Source organism: Emydura macquarii, unplaced genomic scaffold (genome assembly GCF_026122565.2).
Source record: "Emydura macquarii macquarii isolate MOO-44397 ecotype Brisbane River unplaced genomic scaffold, CSIRO-AGI_Emac_v2 contig_2979, whole genome shotgun sequence".
Classification (NCBI taxonomy): Eukaryota; Metazoa; Chordata; order Testudines; family Chelidae; genus Emydura; species Emydura macquarii.
This window is the reverse complement of record NW_027133116.1, coordinates 64,151-82,099: the sequence shown is the minus strand read 5'-3', so window position 1 is coordinate 82,099 and position 17,949 is coordinate 64,151. Positions and strand designations below refer to the sequence as shown.

The following is a 17,949-nucleotide window of genomic DNA, read 5'->3' as shown; positions in this document are numbered from 1 at the left end:
TCTGAGCTGTGATTGCTATCAAAGAATCTTTGAACAAAGGACAAATGACTCCCTATTTGTTTGGGATCTGATCCAGAGAGACTTTTACAAGCCAACAGATTTAACATCACTGCTATGAACCGGACCTACAAACTTTGAAACCAACTTGTAAATGTCTATGACTCCTTTAACCATTTAATAACTCTCTTCTTTTCTTTGTAATTAATACATTTTTAGATTACTAAAGAAAGTGACTACAGCGTGATTTTTGGGTAAAATCCAAACTATGCATTGACCTGGGGAGGTAGCTGATCCTTTGGGATTAGAAGAACCCTCTATGTGGTTAATCTGGTTTTCAGTAACATCTCATCATAAAGTCTAGCTGTCTGGGCAGTGAGTCAGGGGTTGGATTTTCTAAGGGGACTGTGTTTTTGCCTTCCTGTTAACCAGTGTGGCAATACAGTAGCCCATCTTATCACTGGCTTGGTGAAATCTAATTATAAGAAGGCCACCAGTTTGGGGTGTGTCTGCCCTGTTTCATACAGTCTGTCCCGAATTTGGTATTTTCAGCTGTGACCCACTTCGGCACTGTTACAACCATTCCACAGGAATATATGTCAAAAGAATTGTAGGTCCAGCAAGGAGATTCTCCATTGTCATACTCAGGTTCTTTTCATTTTATGACTTCTGTTAGTTAACATCCACCTCTTCTATTAACCCCTATTAAGTAGATTCAATAAAGCTTTTAAAGAACAGACCTGAGCAAAGCACTCCAGCATCTTCACCGTGCCCACAGTCATGCTTTCCCCATCCACTGGAGGAACAGTTCCGAAGATCGGATTCGGATCCAGAGCAGCTCACATCATCCAGCCAGATTTGTCCTGATCCTTCCCCATAACGAGCTGAGCCAGGTGCATCAAGGGCGCTTCCACATCCCAATTCTCTGCAAACGACATTGGCATCTGATGTGTCCCAGGAATCATCACAGACTGTCCCCCAGGTGTCATTGTAGTAAATCTCCACTCTCCCGGAACATCTATCTAGTCCATTCACCAGTCTGATCAGTTTGCTTCCTGTAGGGATAAATTCCAGATTAACTATCACATTCCTATGACCTCTGACTAATTTGAATGAATTCGAAACACAGAGGCCTGATGCTATTCAACCTAGGGTGCTAAAGGCAGTAGCTGAAGAAATTTCAGAGTCAGTGATGATAATATTTGCAAACTCCTGGAAGACAGGAGCTAGCCCGGGAGACTGGAGAAGGGCTAACGTAGTGCCCATCTTTAAAAAGGGGAAAAGGAGGAGCCAAGGAACTCTAAAGAAGTCAGCATGACCTTGATACCTGGGAAGCTACTAGAGCAATGTATAAAACATTCAAATTGCGAATACCTGGAGGATGAAGGGGTGATCACTAGCAGCCAGCATGGATACCAAGAACAAATCATTGCAAACCAGACTGATTGTCTTCATTGACAGGATAACTGATCTGATGGAGAGGGGGAATGTGGTGGACATAATATACCTGGTGTCACGCTGGCTGGATGGGGGGGGGGGGGGGCATTTATTATATTGTTTAACATCAGTATGTCAGAATTATAATAATTCATGTGAGATATGCCGTGTCAGGTACTGCTTTAATTATGTAACATTTCTCTTATAGTTTGTTTCTTTCTTTTCAAATAAACCTTTTGTTTTAGTTACGAAAGGACTGGCTGGCAGCGTGGCATTTTGGGTAAGATCCAAATTTATATTGAACTGGTGCTGTGGCTGACTCTTTGGGGTCAGGAGAAACCTTTTTGGTAAATATCATAGAGTTTAAACAACTGGTCTCTTTACTGGACCTAGGGGCTGATTGGGAGCCTGAGGCTGAAATGCAGCAAAGGGGGTTGTGTGTATTTGTATTTCGGCTTCTTGATAACCAGTGTGGGGAATCAGAAGCCCTGTGTGTGGCTGGTTGGGACATCTGACTTTAGTGTCACCCACCAGTGTTGGGAGAATCTGCTCTCCTTTTACAGCCTGCCCTGCCCAGGGCAGGCATCAAGGAGTAAACTCTGTGCCTCCAACCAAGGGAGACTGTGATGGAGCCTCCAGTGCCTGAGGTCACAATTTGTGGCTGCTCCACGCAAAGGAGCCTGGGTCCACAGCAAGGAACAGTCCAAGACCCAGAGGGAATTATACGGGCAGCAAGCCACCTGGGAAACTGGATTAGAGGGTTTGCATGCTGCTAACTGAACAGAGTGGTAGGAAGTAGTCCAGGACAGAGAATCCTGACTTCCTGCTGGGAGGGATGCCCCTTCTCCATGGATTGACATACCCAGGGCCCTGGGCTGGGATGGGCCTTTCAGAGTGAGGCTACTCAACTAAGTAGGGGGCTGAGACCAGGTGCTGTAACCACTAGGTCACCCCTGCCCTCCAAGCCACCCATTACAGTTACATTAACAGAGGCATAGCGTGCAGATCGCGGGCGGAGATAGCACTGCTCTACTCAGCTCTGGTTACGCTCAGCTGGAGTACCGTCTCCAATTTTGGTCACCAATATATACATATAGGGTGTAGAGGAAGTGGAAAGGATCCAGAGAGGAGCGACAAAGGCATGGAATGCAAGTCATATGTGCAAAAGTTGAAGGAACTAGGTATGTTTAATTTGGAAAAAAGAGGACTGGGGGGGAATTGACAGCGGCATTCAAATACTTGAAAGGCTACCATAAAAAGACGGAGAAAAATGTTCTCTCCTGCCACAGAGGGAAGGACAAGAGGCAATGGTTTCAAACTACAGAATAGAAGATTTAGCTTGAATCTCAAGAAAAGCTTTCTAACTGTGAGAACAGTAGGACAATGGAACAGACTGCCTAGGGAGGTTGGGGAAGCTCCTTCACTGGAGGTTTTCAAAAGGGGGCTGGATTGTCATCTGCCTTGGATGGCTAAAACTAAAGAAATCCAGCATCTTGGCAGGGGGTTAGACTAGATGACCCTTGTGGTCCCTTCTAACCCTACGGTTCTATGATTCTAGGATTTTAAATATAATTGATTTTAGCCAATTTCCTAATTTTTGGGGGCCTGACTCATGATTTTTGAACACTTGGGCTTGGCAGTGCTGGAATGGCTGGTTACCATTCCACAGGAATACATGTCAAAGGATTGTGTGACCAGCAAGGAGATTCTCCAATGTCAAACTCAAGTTCTCATTTTAAGGCTTCTCTGTTAGTTAACACCCACCTCTTCTATTAATCCCTATTCATTAGATTCAATAAAGCTTTCAAAGAACAGACCTGAGCAAAGCACTCCAGCATCTTCACCGTGCCCACAGTCATGCTCTCCCCATCCTCTGGAGGAACAGTTCCAAAGATAGGTTTCATTTACAGAGCAGCTCACATCATCCAGCCAGATCTGTCCTGATCCTTGCCCATAATAAGCTGATCCAGGTGCACTGATGGCGTGTCCACATCCTAATTCTTTGCAAACGACATTGGCATCTCCTAGATCCCAGGAATCGTCACAGATTGTCCCCCAGGTGCCACGGTAATGAATTTCCACTCTCCCAGAGCAGTGGTCTGCCCCATTCACCAGTCTGACCTGTTTGCTTCCTGTAGGAAAACATTCCAGGTTTTAATATCATATGCCTAGGTCATCTAAGAAGAAGATGAATTCCTGCTTTAAGTGCAAAACTGAACTCAGCTTTAGCGATGCAGTTCTCCATGGTACCGCCGCCATAGTTCTACTTGCATAATATTCAATAGAGCATTCACAGCACATACCTGAGCAGAGAACTCCTGCATCTTCGCTGTGTCCACAGTCATTTTCACCCCAGCCCCTGGAAGGACACTCCCAGATATAGGATTCAGTCCCGGAGCACTTCACATTATCCAGCCAGATCTGCCCTGATCCTTTCCCATAATGAGCAGAGACAGTTGCTTTGACGGCATGTCCGCATCCCAGCTGTTTGCAAACAACATTTGAAGCTGTTAGGTCCCAGTCATCATCACAGACTGTGCCCCAGGTTTCATTATGATAAACCTCCAGTCTTCCAGCACAGCGGTCTGCTCCATTCACCAGCCTAATAAGTTTGTTGCCTATAAGGAAAAATAGTAGCTGTTAGTATAGCATATTCCTACTAAAGAAGATTTCAGAATGGAAACAGCTGAAGAAATGACACCCATATTCTCAAGCAAAACTAATGCTTTATAAAGGTAAAAATATAATGATGGGAAATCCGTTCTTATTCTAGTCAATAAAATATTAAGTGGAATCTAACGTAATATGATGAAGAGTTCTGATATTGGCTCTCATGACCTTTTGAACCTTGAATGGATTTGAGGCCTTTTTCTCCTTATTGAAACATTTTTTACATAACATTGAGATTGTTCTCTTGACGCCGTTTTTTTTATATTGTGGGTTTTGTTTTTTAATACATATGAATTAAAAATGACATCACATCAAATGAATAAGTAAAATAGGAGGAAATGGAGAAGAGGGAGACTTCACGTATTCTATCCCAGTGGGCTTAACTTTCGTTTCTTGACAGAGAGACTACTTGGAGACGGACGAATGCAACGCTTAGATAAATCTGGATATGGTCAAACAAGCAAGCTTATTTAATTGAAAAACCAGGATTCTCTAACTTCTTCGAATTTTTATGAAAAGTTCTGTCAGAATGATACCTAACGAAAATAAATAACCATGGTATAAGGGGAAAAAGCTTTGTAATGGATCAAACACTTGTCAAAGGCTAGGAAACAAAGAAGCATAATGAAGGGCTGTGCCTCCGAATGGTCAGAGAGTAAGGATTGTCCAGTGGTAGAGCCCTTCCTTGGGAGACCTGGGCTCAATTCTCTTTTCTGTTATATGCTTCATGTGTAACCTTGGACAAGTCCCTTATATTCTTTGGGCCTCAGTTCCTTATCTATAAAATGGACATAACAACAGTGCCCGTCCTCACAGGGGAGGGGACAGGCAGTGGAGTAAATTTTGTCTGGAGAATGCGTGCATAATGTAGGTGGGTTGCAGTGAAAGTTGGTAGAGGATGAATGCTGATTACGCTGTATGTAACCAAGGTCTGGAGAAAGTGTGATCAGGATAAACAGGCAGTGTGTTTGTAACCTAATGCATGTTTGTGCACGTTAACAAATATTGATATAATACATGCAGATTAGAACATGCTGGGTTTTCTTTGTAAATGCTGGCAGGTATGGAAGTGTTTAATAGCGAGATGCTGTGAGGTCTATGTTGAAGCCATAGTTACGTAAGACATTTAAAACGACACATTCAATGGCCAGATATTAACAGCTGAAGGTGAAGGGGATAGCAGACTGATGGGGTTTGCTGTTCACAGTAAGGACAATTTCTGCCGTTGCTGCGAGGTACCGTGTAAGGTAGGGAAGAAGTAGTTGCTCAATGGAGGGTGCCCAGTATGATGTCTCTGTAATTGATGCCCTTGCCGCACTGCTCCCAGCAAGGCAGGTAATGGAGCCAATATTTGCAACACCCACAGTTTGTACAAATAAAACTAGGTTTTCCTAGCACTGGGTAATATCCCAAGGCACTCATTGGAGCACTCTGATTAACTCTGGCTATCTGCAGTGGACAGCTATAGCACGAGTACAGCGTGGGCAGGAACTGAGCAAGCTTCTCTTCACTACACCACCTTCTCTGCCACTACACTTCATTTTGGATTTGCAGCCTGGGTTTGGTGCCACGCCTGGGTCCCCATAAAGCTCCACCAGTGCACAGCAGTTCGGACCAGAAGTTCCTTTGCTGTTTTGCCCCTCTTCAGTTCAGTTATGTGGTGAACTCGGTAGTGTGGTGAAGGCACTAAAGCAAGAGACAGACTAAGTCCATCTCACTTCTATCCGAAACATGGATTTGAACTTTCCTCACAGGAGCTGAAATGCTAGAAGGCAGTATGTATGGATGATGAGCATGAAGATTTTCCTATCTACTGTACACAGCTATCCTCTTATTGCATTGCTTCTCTGTCACTTAACACACAATTCTTAATTAATCCCCAGCTAATCAGTTTAAGTAGAGCTTCCACAACAGAGACCTGAGCAGAGAACTCCAGCATCTTCATCGTGCCCACAGTTATGCTCTCCCCATCCTCCGGAGGAACAATCCTGAAGATTAGATTCAGATCCAGAGCAGCTCACATCATCCAGCCAGATTTGCCCTGATCCTGCCCCATAATGAGCTGAGCCAGGTGCATCGAGGGCGTGTCCACATCCCAATTCTCTGCAAACGACATTGGCATCTGATGTGTCCCAGGAATCATCACAGACTGTTCCCCAGGTCTCATTGTAGTAAATCTCCACTCTCCCGGAACATCTATATGCTCCATTCACCAGTCTGATCAGTTTACTTTCTGCAGGGATAAATTCCAGACATTAATGTCATTCCTATCAAAGAAGAGGATGTTCAAAAGATTTCAGAAAACACCTGGGCAAATGACAATGACATTCACAGCAATTTACGGAAGTGAATATCTGCCATGGAGCTGCTGCAGTGGCCGACGGGTCTCGTCCCTACATTCCTTGCATTTCAGAACTGCGCAGGCCGTTCCATATTCTCCCTTGGGAATGGCTATAAACAGGGTTGCATATTTTTTCAAAAGTCATAACATTTAGTTTTTTTCACTCTCCCCACTCAGCTATTGAGCAAAAGTCTGCTATATTTGTTACACATTTGACGTTTTATTGACCCCTGGTTCAAAGCCCACTGAAGTTATTGGAAATGATGACCTTGATTTCAGTAAGTCATGCATAATTAGTATGTTGGAGTGAGTTTTTAAAATTGTCATCAGCTGTTAGTGAAAGATTATTACATGGTTCAAATCAATTTTGCATGAGTACAGATTATTTCACTTCTCATGCTTTATAATTAAAAAAACAATTAAAATTCTGTGTAGTTCTGATTTTATTTTTGAACTAAAATTATGACTAGCAATTTTTGCCATGACAAAGCCTTAGTTATCGGCTTTCTCCACATCTCTTCACCACAACTACCTGCACACTGAATTGGCATCATTATCATGCAGATTATTCAGAATTATACTCCACACCATGCAAGAAAATCTCCATGCTCCAAGGATACTGCTTTTCTCTGTTCAATAGTCTGTGCAAAACGGAATGATCTTTGCTCCATAGTCATGGGCGATTCAGTGAATAACATTAATACCTACAAACACTTGTTAAATGAACAAACGTTAGGTAAATTGCAGAGTCAAACACATGAAATTGGGAAATGCCTGGTTCATGGCTGTACGTTCAACCTTAGATCTGCTCCCTTATGCATCCAGTCCATGCACCGAACGAGGTAGGAGTCTTGTGGAAATTCAGGACTGTTTTGTAATACATACACCCAAGTGGTTGCACAAGCCAGGCTCAGCTTCCTTTCACCAATGCTGGGAGCTGGGGGAGCTCCTGCCTATGTGTCGCCCCACAGTGGGGAAGGCTGGGATGCTGGGAACCATCTACTGGGTCGAGAGGAGTAGAAAAAATGGCTGAGGGAGGAAGCTGGGCTCTTCCCACCCACTCCTGCTACAGTTACTCCGTCAGCTCACGGGTGGTCCCAGTGCAATAGCTGCTGCTGCTGCTGCCACTGCTGCTTTAGCAGAAGCCTGAGCCCAACCCTGGCACCTTCAGTGATTTTGTCAGACTGGCATTTTCCTGAAGACCCCAAGAAAGGAAACGGTGACTTGGAACCCGCCACAGCTCAGCTAAATCTGGACGAAATGTCACAGGACACAGAAAAGACACTTTTGTTACCCTGAGGGAGTTCCCCCTACTGAATATCCAAACTTGCTGCAAACAACAGAGGTGTCAGAACTTCTCAAAAAAAAAAAAAAAAAGGTTGCAAGAATCCATTAGAGTAGAAAACGTGAGGCCACCTAAATATTGGGGTTGCTACAGTTTTGTTAGAAACTCCCTCACACCCATGACGTTAAAGGTTATTACAAGGATAAGATTCATTGTATTTTAGTCCCTGTAGAGATCCCCTCACATTCTCATGCCATCGAAGGGAACTGAAATGAGTCTATAACTGGTGAAATCCTGGCCCCATTTAATTTGTTGGCAATTGATTTCAGTGGGCTGAGGATTATACTCCAAATCTCAAGAAGATTAAACTCCAAATTATACTCCAATTATACTCCAGATTATACTCCAAATTTTAGGAAGTACAGAATCTGCCATCATGCCTAAAACTTCATTGGATATAAGATTTTTTATCAATCCAAGACCTTGAAGCTAGATTTGACTGTTCTGAGTCTGTTACATATAGCCACAGTGCCAAGAAGATAACACACCTGTACAATAGGACAGATAGGATTTAAAAACTTTTGAGAAATGGAGAAATATGTCAGCACTTAAAACAAAAGAACAGAGCAATAAAATATTGGCCAGAGTCCTGTAAAAAGTAATTTGTTATATGTAGAAAGCATGAGATTTTAGAGAACTTCAGTAAAACATTGACTGTTGGGTAATGAGAGTTCCTTCTAATCTGAAGGGGAGGAATGAGAATAAATCACTGGTAAGTGTGTTAAACCCCCACTATATGCTTGATCCACAGAGGATTGAGCCTGCTACAGAATAAGCTACAGAGCTTTAGTTGAAGCCATAGCAGCTCCTGCTTTTCGTTCTGGAGGTCTGTAATTCAGTTCCTGATGTCTTAATCAAGAAGGCAGTTGCCATAAGTTACATTCATAGAATCATAGAAAAGGGGGGTTGGAAGGGACCTCAGGAAGACATCTAGTCCAACCCACTGCTCAAAGCAGGACCACACCAACTTGAAGATCTGGAGGACGGGGTAGATTGCACCCTCAGCAGGTTTGCATATGACACTAAGCTAAGGGGAGTGGTAGATACCCTGGAAGGTAGGGATAGGATACAGAGTGACCTAGACAAATTGGAGGATTGGGCCAAAAGAAATCTGATGAGGTTCAACAAGGACAAGTGCAGAGTCCTGCACTTAGGAAGGAAGAATTCCATGCACAACTACAGACTGGGGAATGACGGGCTAGGCAGCAGTTCTGCAGAAAAGGACCTGGAGGTAACAGTGGATAAGAAGCTGGATACGATTCAGCAGAGTGCCCTGGTTGCCAAGAAGGCTAAGAACATATTGGGCTGCATTAGCAGGAGCATCACCAGCAGATGGAGGGAAGTGATTATTCCCCTCTATTCGGCATTGCTGAGGTCGCATTTAGAATATTGTGTCCAGTTTTGGGTCCCCCACTACAAAAAGGATGTGGACAAGTTGGAGAGAGTCCAGCGGAGGGCAACAAAAATGATGAGGGGGCTGGAGCACAAGACTTATGAGGAGAGGCTGAGGGAACTAGACTTGTTTAGTCTGCAGAAGAGAAGAATGAGGGGGGATTTGATAGCAGCCTTTAACTACCTAAAAGGGGGTTCCTGGGAGGATGGAGTTAGGCTGTTCTCAGTGGTGGCAGATGACAGAACAAGGAGAAATGGTCTCATGTTGCAGTGGGGGAGGTCAAGGTTTGACATTAGGAAAATGTTTTTCACTAGGAGGGTGGTGAAGCACTGGAATGGGTTACCTAGGGAGGTGGTGGAATCTCCATCTTTAGAGGTTTTTAAGCTGAGGCTTGACAAAACCCTGGCTGGGATGATATAGCTGAGGTTAGTCCTGCTTTGACCTCCTGAGGTCCTTTCCAACTCTAATATTCTATGATTCTATGATTCTAAACCATACCAGCCAGGGCTTTGTCAAGCTGGGCCTTTGAAACCTCTAAACCGGGGCGTACGCTGCTAATGGCAGGAGACAGCCCCCTTTGTTCGGGAGTCCCCATAGGGCGCAGGCACCATGAGGTGTGGCCTCCCTTGCAGATCGACAGCGAGGAAGAGCCACTGGCGCTGCCCACAACAGGGGACCCTTTACACCCATACAAACTTTGACTGGACTAGCTTGCTAAAAATAGAGTGTAGCCTTGGTGGCATGAGTGGCGGGAGCAGCTAGCCACTCCAGGAATGGACCTAGTGTCTTGGACAGGTACGCGCTCGGTGTGGCTAACCTATTCTTCTGCTCTTGCCACACTGGCTACATTCTGGTTTTAGTGTGCTGGCTGAACCAAAATTAGCATGGATATGTCTCCTCAAGCTGGAATTTACACCTTCATTTTGAAGGGGGGACATACCCTAAGAGTTTGTCTACACTGCAGCTGGGAGTGAGCGTCCATGCTGGGTAGATAGACACATGCTAGCATAGCAGTGTAGCCCAGGGTAGTATGGACAGCAGCTCAGGCTCGCCATCGCAGTACAAACCCACCGGGATCAACTGGGTAATTACATAGACATTGCCACTTGGGATGGAGACTGGGCTCTGAGATCCTCTCTCATAGCTGGGTTTCAGGGTCCAGGCTCCAGTCCAAGTGGAAGGTCTACACAGCTATTTTTAACCCCATAGCGCAAGCACAAGTCAGTTTCAGTGGGCTCTGAGACTCTCTGCTGCAGATTCTTTTGAAGTGGAGACATCCCTCTGGGGATTGGTTTTCACTAGATTGGTTTTCAGCATGAAATGCTTCCAATTCTTCTTGTCAAGTAGAGCTTGGCTGCTGGAAGGAATTTAGGCTATAATTTTGTATATACAAATACAACACATAATTTCTCATATACACAGTAGTAAGTGCTTTCAATGTACTTCTCATGACTTCATTTCTACACTTCTCTTCTGAATGTCTCAGACTGGATATATTAAGAGCAAATTTGCAAAATATAATGCAGAGTTTTTCTTCCCTAAATATCTTGCCAACTCTCAAGATTTTATTGGGATATTTGAGTTTTTGTTTTTTAAAGGCTCTCATGAATTTCTGCTTTCTGCCTTTGAAGTTTTGCTCTGATCCAAAATGGCCTCTATCCTGCGTTGTTGTCAAAAGTACTGAGCCTACACTCTGCACTCTACAAGATGGTGTGGCAGGTGTTTTTTGCAGTGTAGACGAACCCTGAATCAGTCAAAACAGTCTACGGGTGAGAGACACACTAAACTCGTTTTTGCATCTGACCCAAACATGCCTTTGAATTCTGCTCTCAGGGAGCAAGACAGTTCTGTGTTGCCAACTATCACAATTTCCTCTTGCATCTTGTGATAATTGATATTTTTTTCTTAAAACCTCAGCTCCTGGAGGCAAATGATGACATTAGAGTTTCAGCCTTCATTTCAAAAAGAGAAAATGTCTAGCCCTCACGTTTACACAGAAAAGCCTGGAACTGTGAACCGACTGTACTCTAAAGGCTCAGAAAGGAGATTTCAAATATAAAGCACACAAATACCAATATTATATTTATTAAATATATATATATCCACTGCTCAGTGGAGAAGGTGAGTTGGTAACGAAAGACAATAGGAATGCAGAAATGCTCAATGCCTGCTTTGCTTCAGTCTTCTCAGAAAAAATAACATGTAACCAGATGACGAGTGAAGTTACCATAGACAATAAATGGGAAGGGATGCAGATCTGGAGAAGTAAAGAACACATCAGAGCTCTTCTGACAAATGTAAATGAATTCAAGTCAGCAGGTCCTGTGCTATTCCGCCAATGGTGCGGAAGGAATTAGCTGAAGAGATTTTGGAGACACAGGCAATGTTCTTTGCAAACTAATGGATGACAGGAGAGGTCCTGGAAGACTGGAGAAAGGCTAATGTAGTGCAAATCTTTTAAAAGGGAGAAAAAGGAGAAGCAGGGAACTATAGACCATTTAGCCTGACCTCAATACAAGGGAAGCTACTGGAGCAATGTATAAAACACTCAATTTACAAATATCTGGAGGATGAAGGGGTGATCACTGGCAGCCAGCATGAAGGTACTAAGAACAAAACATGCCAACCAGCTTGATTTCCTTCTTCGACAGGGTTACTGGTCTGGTGGATAAGGGGAATGTGGTGGACATAATATACCCAGACATTAGCAAGGCTTTTGCCACAGTCCCACATTACATTCTGATAAGAAAGCTGGTGAAATACGAGTTTGGTGGAATTCCCATGAAGTAGACACATAATTGGTTAAACAACTGCAAACAAAGAGTAACTATTGATGGAATGATGTCAGATTGGAAGCAGTGGGGTTTCACAGAGTTCTGTTTTGGGTCCACTGTTATTTAACATCTTAATTAATGACCTGGATGTAGGAATAGAGGGCATACCGATATAATTTGCAGATGACACAATGCTAGATGGGATTATGAAGACTTCGGAGGATAGAGCTAAAATTCAAAGGGATCTTGATAAACTGGAGAACCGGGTTGGAGACAAGAAAATGAAATTCAACAAAGATGGGTGCTGCACTTAGGGAAGAAAAACTAATACAGAATGGGGGATAAATGGCTAGGCAGCAGCACTGCTGCGAAGGATCTGGGAGTTGTGGTGGTTCACATCTAAATATGTATCAACAATGTGATGCTGTTGCAAAAAAACCAAATGTAATTTTAGGTTGCATTAAGAGAGGCATAGCATGCAAGTCGTGGGAAGTGATAGTATGACTCTACTCAGCGCTGGTTCTGCCTCTGCTGGTGTATTGTGTCCACAGTTTTGTTTTGGTTACCAATAAATACAAAGGATGTAGAGAAAGTGGAAAGGATCCAGAAGCAAATGACAAAGATGATCAAAGGGCTGGAATGCAAACCATATGAACAAAGCTGTAGAACTGGGTATGTTTAGTTTGGAAAAGAGGAGATTAAGGGGGCACATGATAGCGATCTTCAAATACTTGAAAGACTGCCACAAAAAGATGGACAAAATTGTTCTCTCTTGCCACAGCCGGAAGGAAAAGAGTCAGTGGGTTCAAACTGCAGCATAGCAGATTTAGATTAAATTTTAGGAAAAACTTCCTAACTGTAAGAACAGTAGGACAATGGAACAGACTGCCTAGGAAGGATGGGGAAGGTCCCTTCACTGGAGGTTTTCAAAAGGAGGCTGGGTAGCCATCTGCCTTGGATGGTTAGACACAAGAAATCTGGCATCTTGGCAGGGGGCTAGATTAGATGACCCTTGTCATCCCTTCTAACTCTAAGATTCCAGGATTCTATGATTTTAAATATCATTGCCTTTAGCCAATTTCCTGATTTTTGGGGCCTGACTCATGATTTTTGAACACTTGGGTATGGCAGTGCTGGAAAGGCTGGTTACCATTCCACAGCAATACATGTCAAAAGATTGTGTGACCAGCAAGGAGATTCTTCTCATTTTATGGCTTTTCTGTGAGTTAACACCCACCTCTTCTATTAACCCACTGTTTGTTAGATTCAATAAAGCTTTCAAAGAACAGACCTGAGCAGAGAACTCCAGGACCTTCACCGTGCTCACAGTTATGTTTTCCCCATCTGCTAGAGTAACAGTTCAGAAGATCGGATTCGGATCCAGAGCAGCTCACATCATCCAGCCAGATCTCTCCTGATCCTTCCCCATAATAAACTGAGCCAGATGCATCAAGGGCGTGTCCACATCCCAATTCTCCGCAAACGAAATTGGCATCTGATGTGTCCCAGGAATCATCACAGACTGTCCCCCAGGTGTCATTGTAGTAAATCTCCACTCTCCCGGAACATCTATCTGCTCCATTCACCAGTCTGATCGGTTTGCTTCCTGTAGGGATAAATTCCAGATTAACTATCAAATTCCTATGACCTCTGACTAATGTGAATGAATTCGAAACACAGAGGCCTGATGCTATTCAACCTAGGGTGCTAGAAGCACTAGCTGAAGAAATTTCAGGGCCAGTGATGATAATATTTGCAAACTCCTGAAAGACAGGAGCTATCCTGGGAGACTGGAGAAGGGCTAATGTAGTGTCCATCTTGAAAAAGGGGAAAAGGAGGAGCCAAGGAACGCTACGATTCTAGGATTCTAGGATTTTAAATATCATTGCTTTTAGCCAATTTCCTGATTTTGGGGGCCTGACTCATGATTTTTGAACACTTGGGCTTGGCAGTGCTGGAATGGCTGGTTACCATTCCACAGGAATACATGTCAAAGGATTGTGTGACCAGCAAGGAGATTCTCCAATGTCAAACTCAAGTTCTCATTTTAAGGCTTCTCTGTTAGTTAACACCCACCTCTTCTATTAATCCCTATTCATTAGATTCAATAAAGCTTTCAAAGAACAGACCTGAGCAAAGCACTCCAGCATCTTCACCGTGCCCACAGTCATGCTCTCCCCATCCTCTGGAGGAACAGTTCCAAAGATAGGTTTCATTTACAGAGCAGCTCACATCATCCAGCCAGATCTGTCCTGATCCTTGCCCATAATAAGCTGATCCAGGTGCACTGATGGCGTGTCCACATCCTAATTCTTTGCAAACGACATTGGCATCTCCTAGATCCCAGGAATCGTCACAGATTGTCCCCCAGGTGCCACGGTAATGAATTTCCACTCTCCCAGAGCAGTGGTCTGCCCCATTCACCAGTCTGACCTGTTTGCTTCCTGTAGGAAAACATTCCAGATTTTAATATCATATGCCTAGGTCATCTAAGAAGAAGATGAATTCCTGCTTTAAGTGCAAAACTCAACACAGCTTTAGCGATGCAGTTCTCCATGGTACCGCCGCCATAGTTCTACTTGCATAATATTCAATAGAGCATTCACAGCACATACCTGAGCAGAGAACTCCTGCATCTTTGCTGTGTCCACAGTCATTTTCACCCCAGCCCCTGGAAGGACACTCCCAGATATAAGATTCAGTCCCGGAGCACTTCACATTATCCAGCCAGATCTGCCCTGATCCTTTCCCATAATGAGCAGAGACAGTTGCTTTGACGGCATGTCCGCATCCCAGCTGTTTGCAAACAACATTTGAAGCTGTTAGGTCCCAGTCATCATCACAGACTGTGCCCCAGGTTTCATTACGATAAACCTCCAGTCTTCCAGCACAGCGGTCTGATCCATTCACCAGCCTAATATGTTTGCTGCCTATAGGAAAAAATAGTAGCTGTTAGTATAGCATATTCCTACTAAAGAAGATTTCAGAATGAAAACAGCTGAAGAAATGACACCCATATTCTCAAGCAAAACTAATGCTTTATAAAGGTAAAAATATAATGATGGGAAATCCGTTCTTATTCTAGTCAATAAAATATTAAGTGGAATCTAACGTAATATGATGAAGAGTTCTGATATTGGCTCTCATGACCTTTTGAACCTTGAATGGGTTTGAGGCCTTTTTCTCCTTATTGAAACATTTTTTACATAACATTGAGATTGTTCTCTTGACCCCTTTTTTTTTTTATATTGTGGGTTTTGTTTTTTAATACATATGAATTAAAAATGACATCACATCAAATGAATAAGTAAAATAGGAGGAAATGGAGAAGAGGGAGACTTCACGGATTCCATCCCAGTGGGCTTAACTTTCGTTTCTTGACAGAGAGTCTGCTTGGAGACAGACAAATGCAACATTAGATAAATCTGGATATGGTGAAATAAGCAAGCTTATTTAATGGAAAAACCAGGATTCTCTAACTTCTTCGAATTTTTATGAAAAGTTCTGTCAGAATGATACCTAATGAAAATAAATTACCATGGTAAAAGGGGAAAAAGCTTTGTAATGGATCAAACACTTGTCAAAGGCTAGGAAACAAAGAAGTATAATGAAGGGCTATGCCACCGAATGGTCAGAGAGTAAGGATTGTCCAGTGGTAGAGCCCTTCCTTGGGAGACCTGGGCTCAATTCTCTTTTCTCTTATATGCTTCATGTGTAACCTTGGACAAGTCCCTTATATTCTTTGGGCCTCAGTTCCTTATCTGTAAAATGGACATAACAGTTGAAGGTGATGGGGATAGCAGACTGATGGGGTTTGCTGTTCACAGTAAGGACAATTTCTGCCGTTGCTGCGAGGTACCGTGTAAGGTAGGGAAGAAGTAGTTGCTCAATGGAGGGTGCCCAATATGATGTCTCTGTAATTGATGCCCTTGCCGCACTGCTCCCAGCAAGGCAGGTAATGGAGCCAATATTTGCAACACCCACTGTTTGTACAAATAAAACTAGGTTTTCCTAGCACTGGGTAATATCCCAAGGCACTCATTGGAGCACTCTGATTAACTCTGGCTATCTGCAGTGGACAGCTATAGCACGAGTACAGCGTGGGCAGGAACTGAGCACGCTTCTCTTCACTACACCACCTTCTCTGCCACTACACTTCATTTTGGATTTGCAGCCTGGGTTTGGTGCCACGCCTGGGTCCCCATAAAGCTCCACCAGTGCACAGCAGTTCGGACCAGAAGTTCCTTTGCTGTTACAGCCTTTTGCCCCTCTTCAGTTCAGTTATGTGGTGAACTCGGTAGTGTGGTGAAGGCACTAAAGCAAGAGACAGACTAAGTCCATCTCACTTCTATCCGAAACATGGATTTGAACTTTCCTCACAGGAGCTGAAATGCTAGAAGGCAGTATGTATGGATGATGAGCATGAAGATTTTCCTATCTACTGTACACAGCTATCCTCTTATTGCATTGCTTCTCTGTCACTTAACACACAATTCTTAATTAATCCCCAGCTAATCAGTTTAAGTAGAGCTTCCACAACAGAGACCTGAGCAGAGAACTCCAGCATCTTCATCGTGCCCACAGTTATGCTCTCCCCATCCTCCGGAGGAACAATCCTGAAGATTAGATTCAGATCCAGAGCAGCTCACATCATCCAGCCAGATTTGCCCTGATCCTTCCCTATAATGAGCTGAGCCAGGTGCATCGAGGGCGTGTCCACATCCCAATTCTCTGCAAACGACATTGGCATCTGATGTGTCCCAGGAATCATCACAGACTGTTCCCCAGGTCTCATTGTAGTAAATCTCCACTCTCCCGGAACATCTATCTACTCCATTCACCAGTCTGATCAGTTTACTTTCTGCAGGGATAAATTCCAGACATTAATGTCATTCCTATCGAAGAAGAGGATGTTCAAAAGATTTCAGAAAACACCTGGGCAAATGACAATGACATTCACAGCAATTTATGGAAGTGAATATCTGCCATGGAGCTGCTGCAGTGGCCGACGGGTCTCGTCCCTACATTCCTTGCATTTCGGAACTGCACGGGCAGTTCCACATTCTCCCTTGGGAATGGCTATAAACAGGGTTGCATATTTTTTCAAAAGTCATAACATTTAGTTTTTTTCACTCTCCCCACTCAGCTATTGAGCAAAAGTCTGCTATATTTGTTACACATTTGACATTTTATTGACCCCTGGTTCAAAGCCCACTGAAGTTATTGGAAATGATGACCTTGATTTCAGTAAGTCATGCATAGTTAGTATGTTGGAGTGAGTTTTTAAAATTGTCATCAGCTGTTAGTGAAAGATTATTACATGGTTCAAATCAATTTTGCATGAGTACAGATTATTTCACTTCTCATGCTTTCTAATTAAAAAAACAAATAAAATTCTATGCAGTTCTGATTTTATTTTTGAACTAAAATTATGACTAGCAATTTTTGCCATGACAAAGCCTTAGTTATCGGCTTTCTCCACATCTCTTCACCACAACTACCTGCACACTGAATTGGCATCATTATCATGCAGATTATTCAGAATTATACCCCACACCATGCAAGAAAATCTCCATGCTCCAAGGACACTGCTTTTCTCTGTTCAATAGTCTGTGCAAAACAGAATGATCTTTGCTCCATAGTCATGGGCGATTCAGTGAATAACATTAATACCTACAAACACTTGTTAAATGAACAAACGTTGGGTAAATTACAGAGTCAAACACATGAAAGTTGCGAAATGCCTGGTTCATTTTTGGAGGTTTTTAAGCTGCGGCTTGACAAAGCCCTGGCTGGGATGATTTAGCTGAGGTTAGTTCTGCTTTGACCTCCTGAGGTCCCTTCCAACTCTAATATTCTATGATTCTAAGATTCTAAACCATCCCAGCCAGGGCTTTGTCAAGCTGGACCTTTAAAACTTCTAAGGATGGAGATTCCACCACCTAGGTAACCCATTCCCATGCTTCACCATCCTCCTAGTGAAAAACGTTTT

The 17,949-nt window shown here is 43.3% G+C and overlaps 1 protein-coding gene across 1 annotated transcript in view; it reads right to left on the bottom strand.

The window, feature by feature from the left end:
- Positions 1-17,949, bottom strand: part of DMBT1 (deleted in malignant brain tumors 1) — a 39,888-nt gene that overhangs the window by 10,692 nt on the left and 11,247 nt on the right. The window contains exons 6-12 of the mRNA XM_067570034.1: positions 14,573-14,887; positions 14,087-14,401; positions 13,249-13,563; positions 6,023-6,337; positions 3,738-4,052; positions 3,252-3,566; positions 738-1,052 (exon numbers count right to left, since the gene is read on the bottom strand). Coding sequence (XP_067426135.1) covers positions 738-1,052; positions 3,252-3,566; positions 3,738-4,052; positions 6,023-6,337; positions 13,249-13,563; positions 14,087-14,401; positions 14,573-14,887 — 2,205 coding nt within the window. The remainder of the gene's footprint in view (positions 1-737; positions 1,053-3,251; positions 3,567-3,737; positions 4,053-6,022; positions 6,338-13,248; positions 13,564-14,086; positions 14,402-14,572; positions 14,888-17,949) is intronic.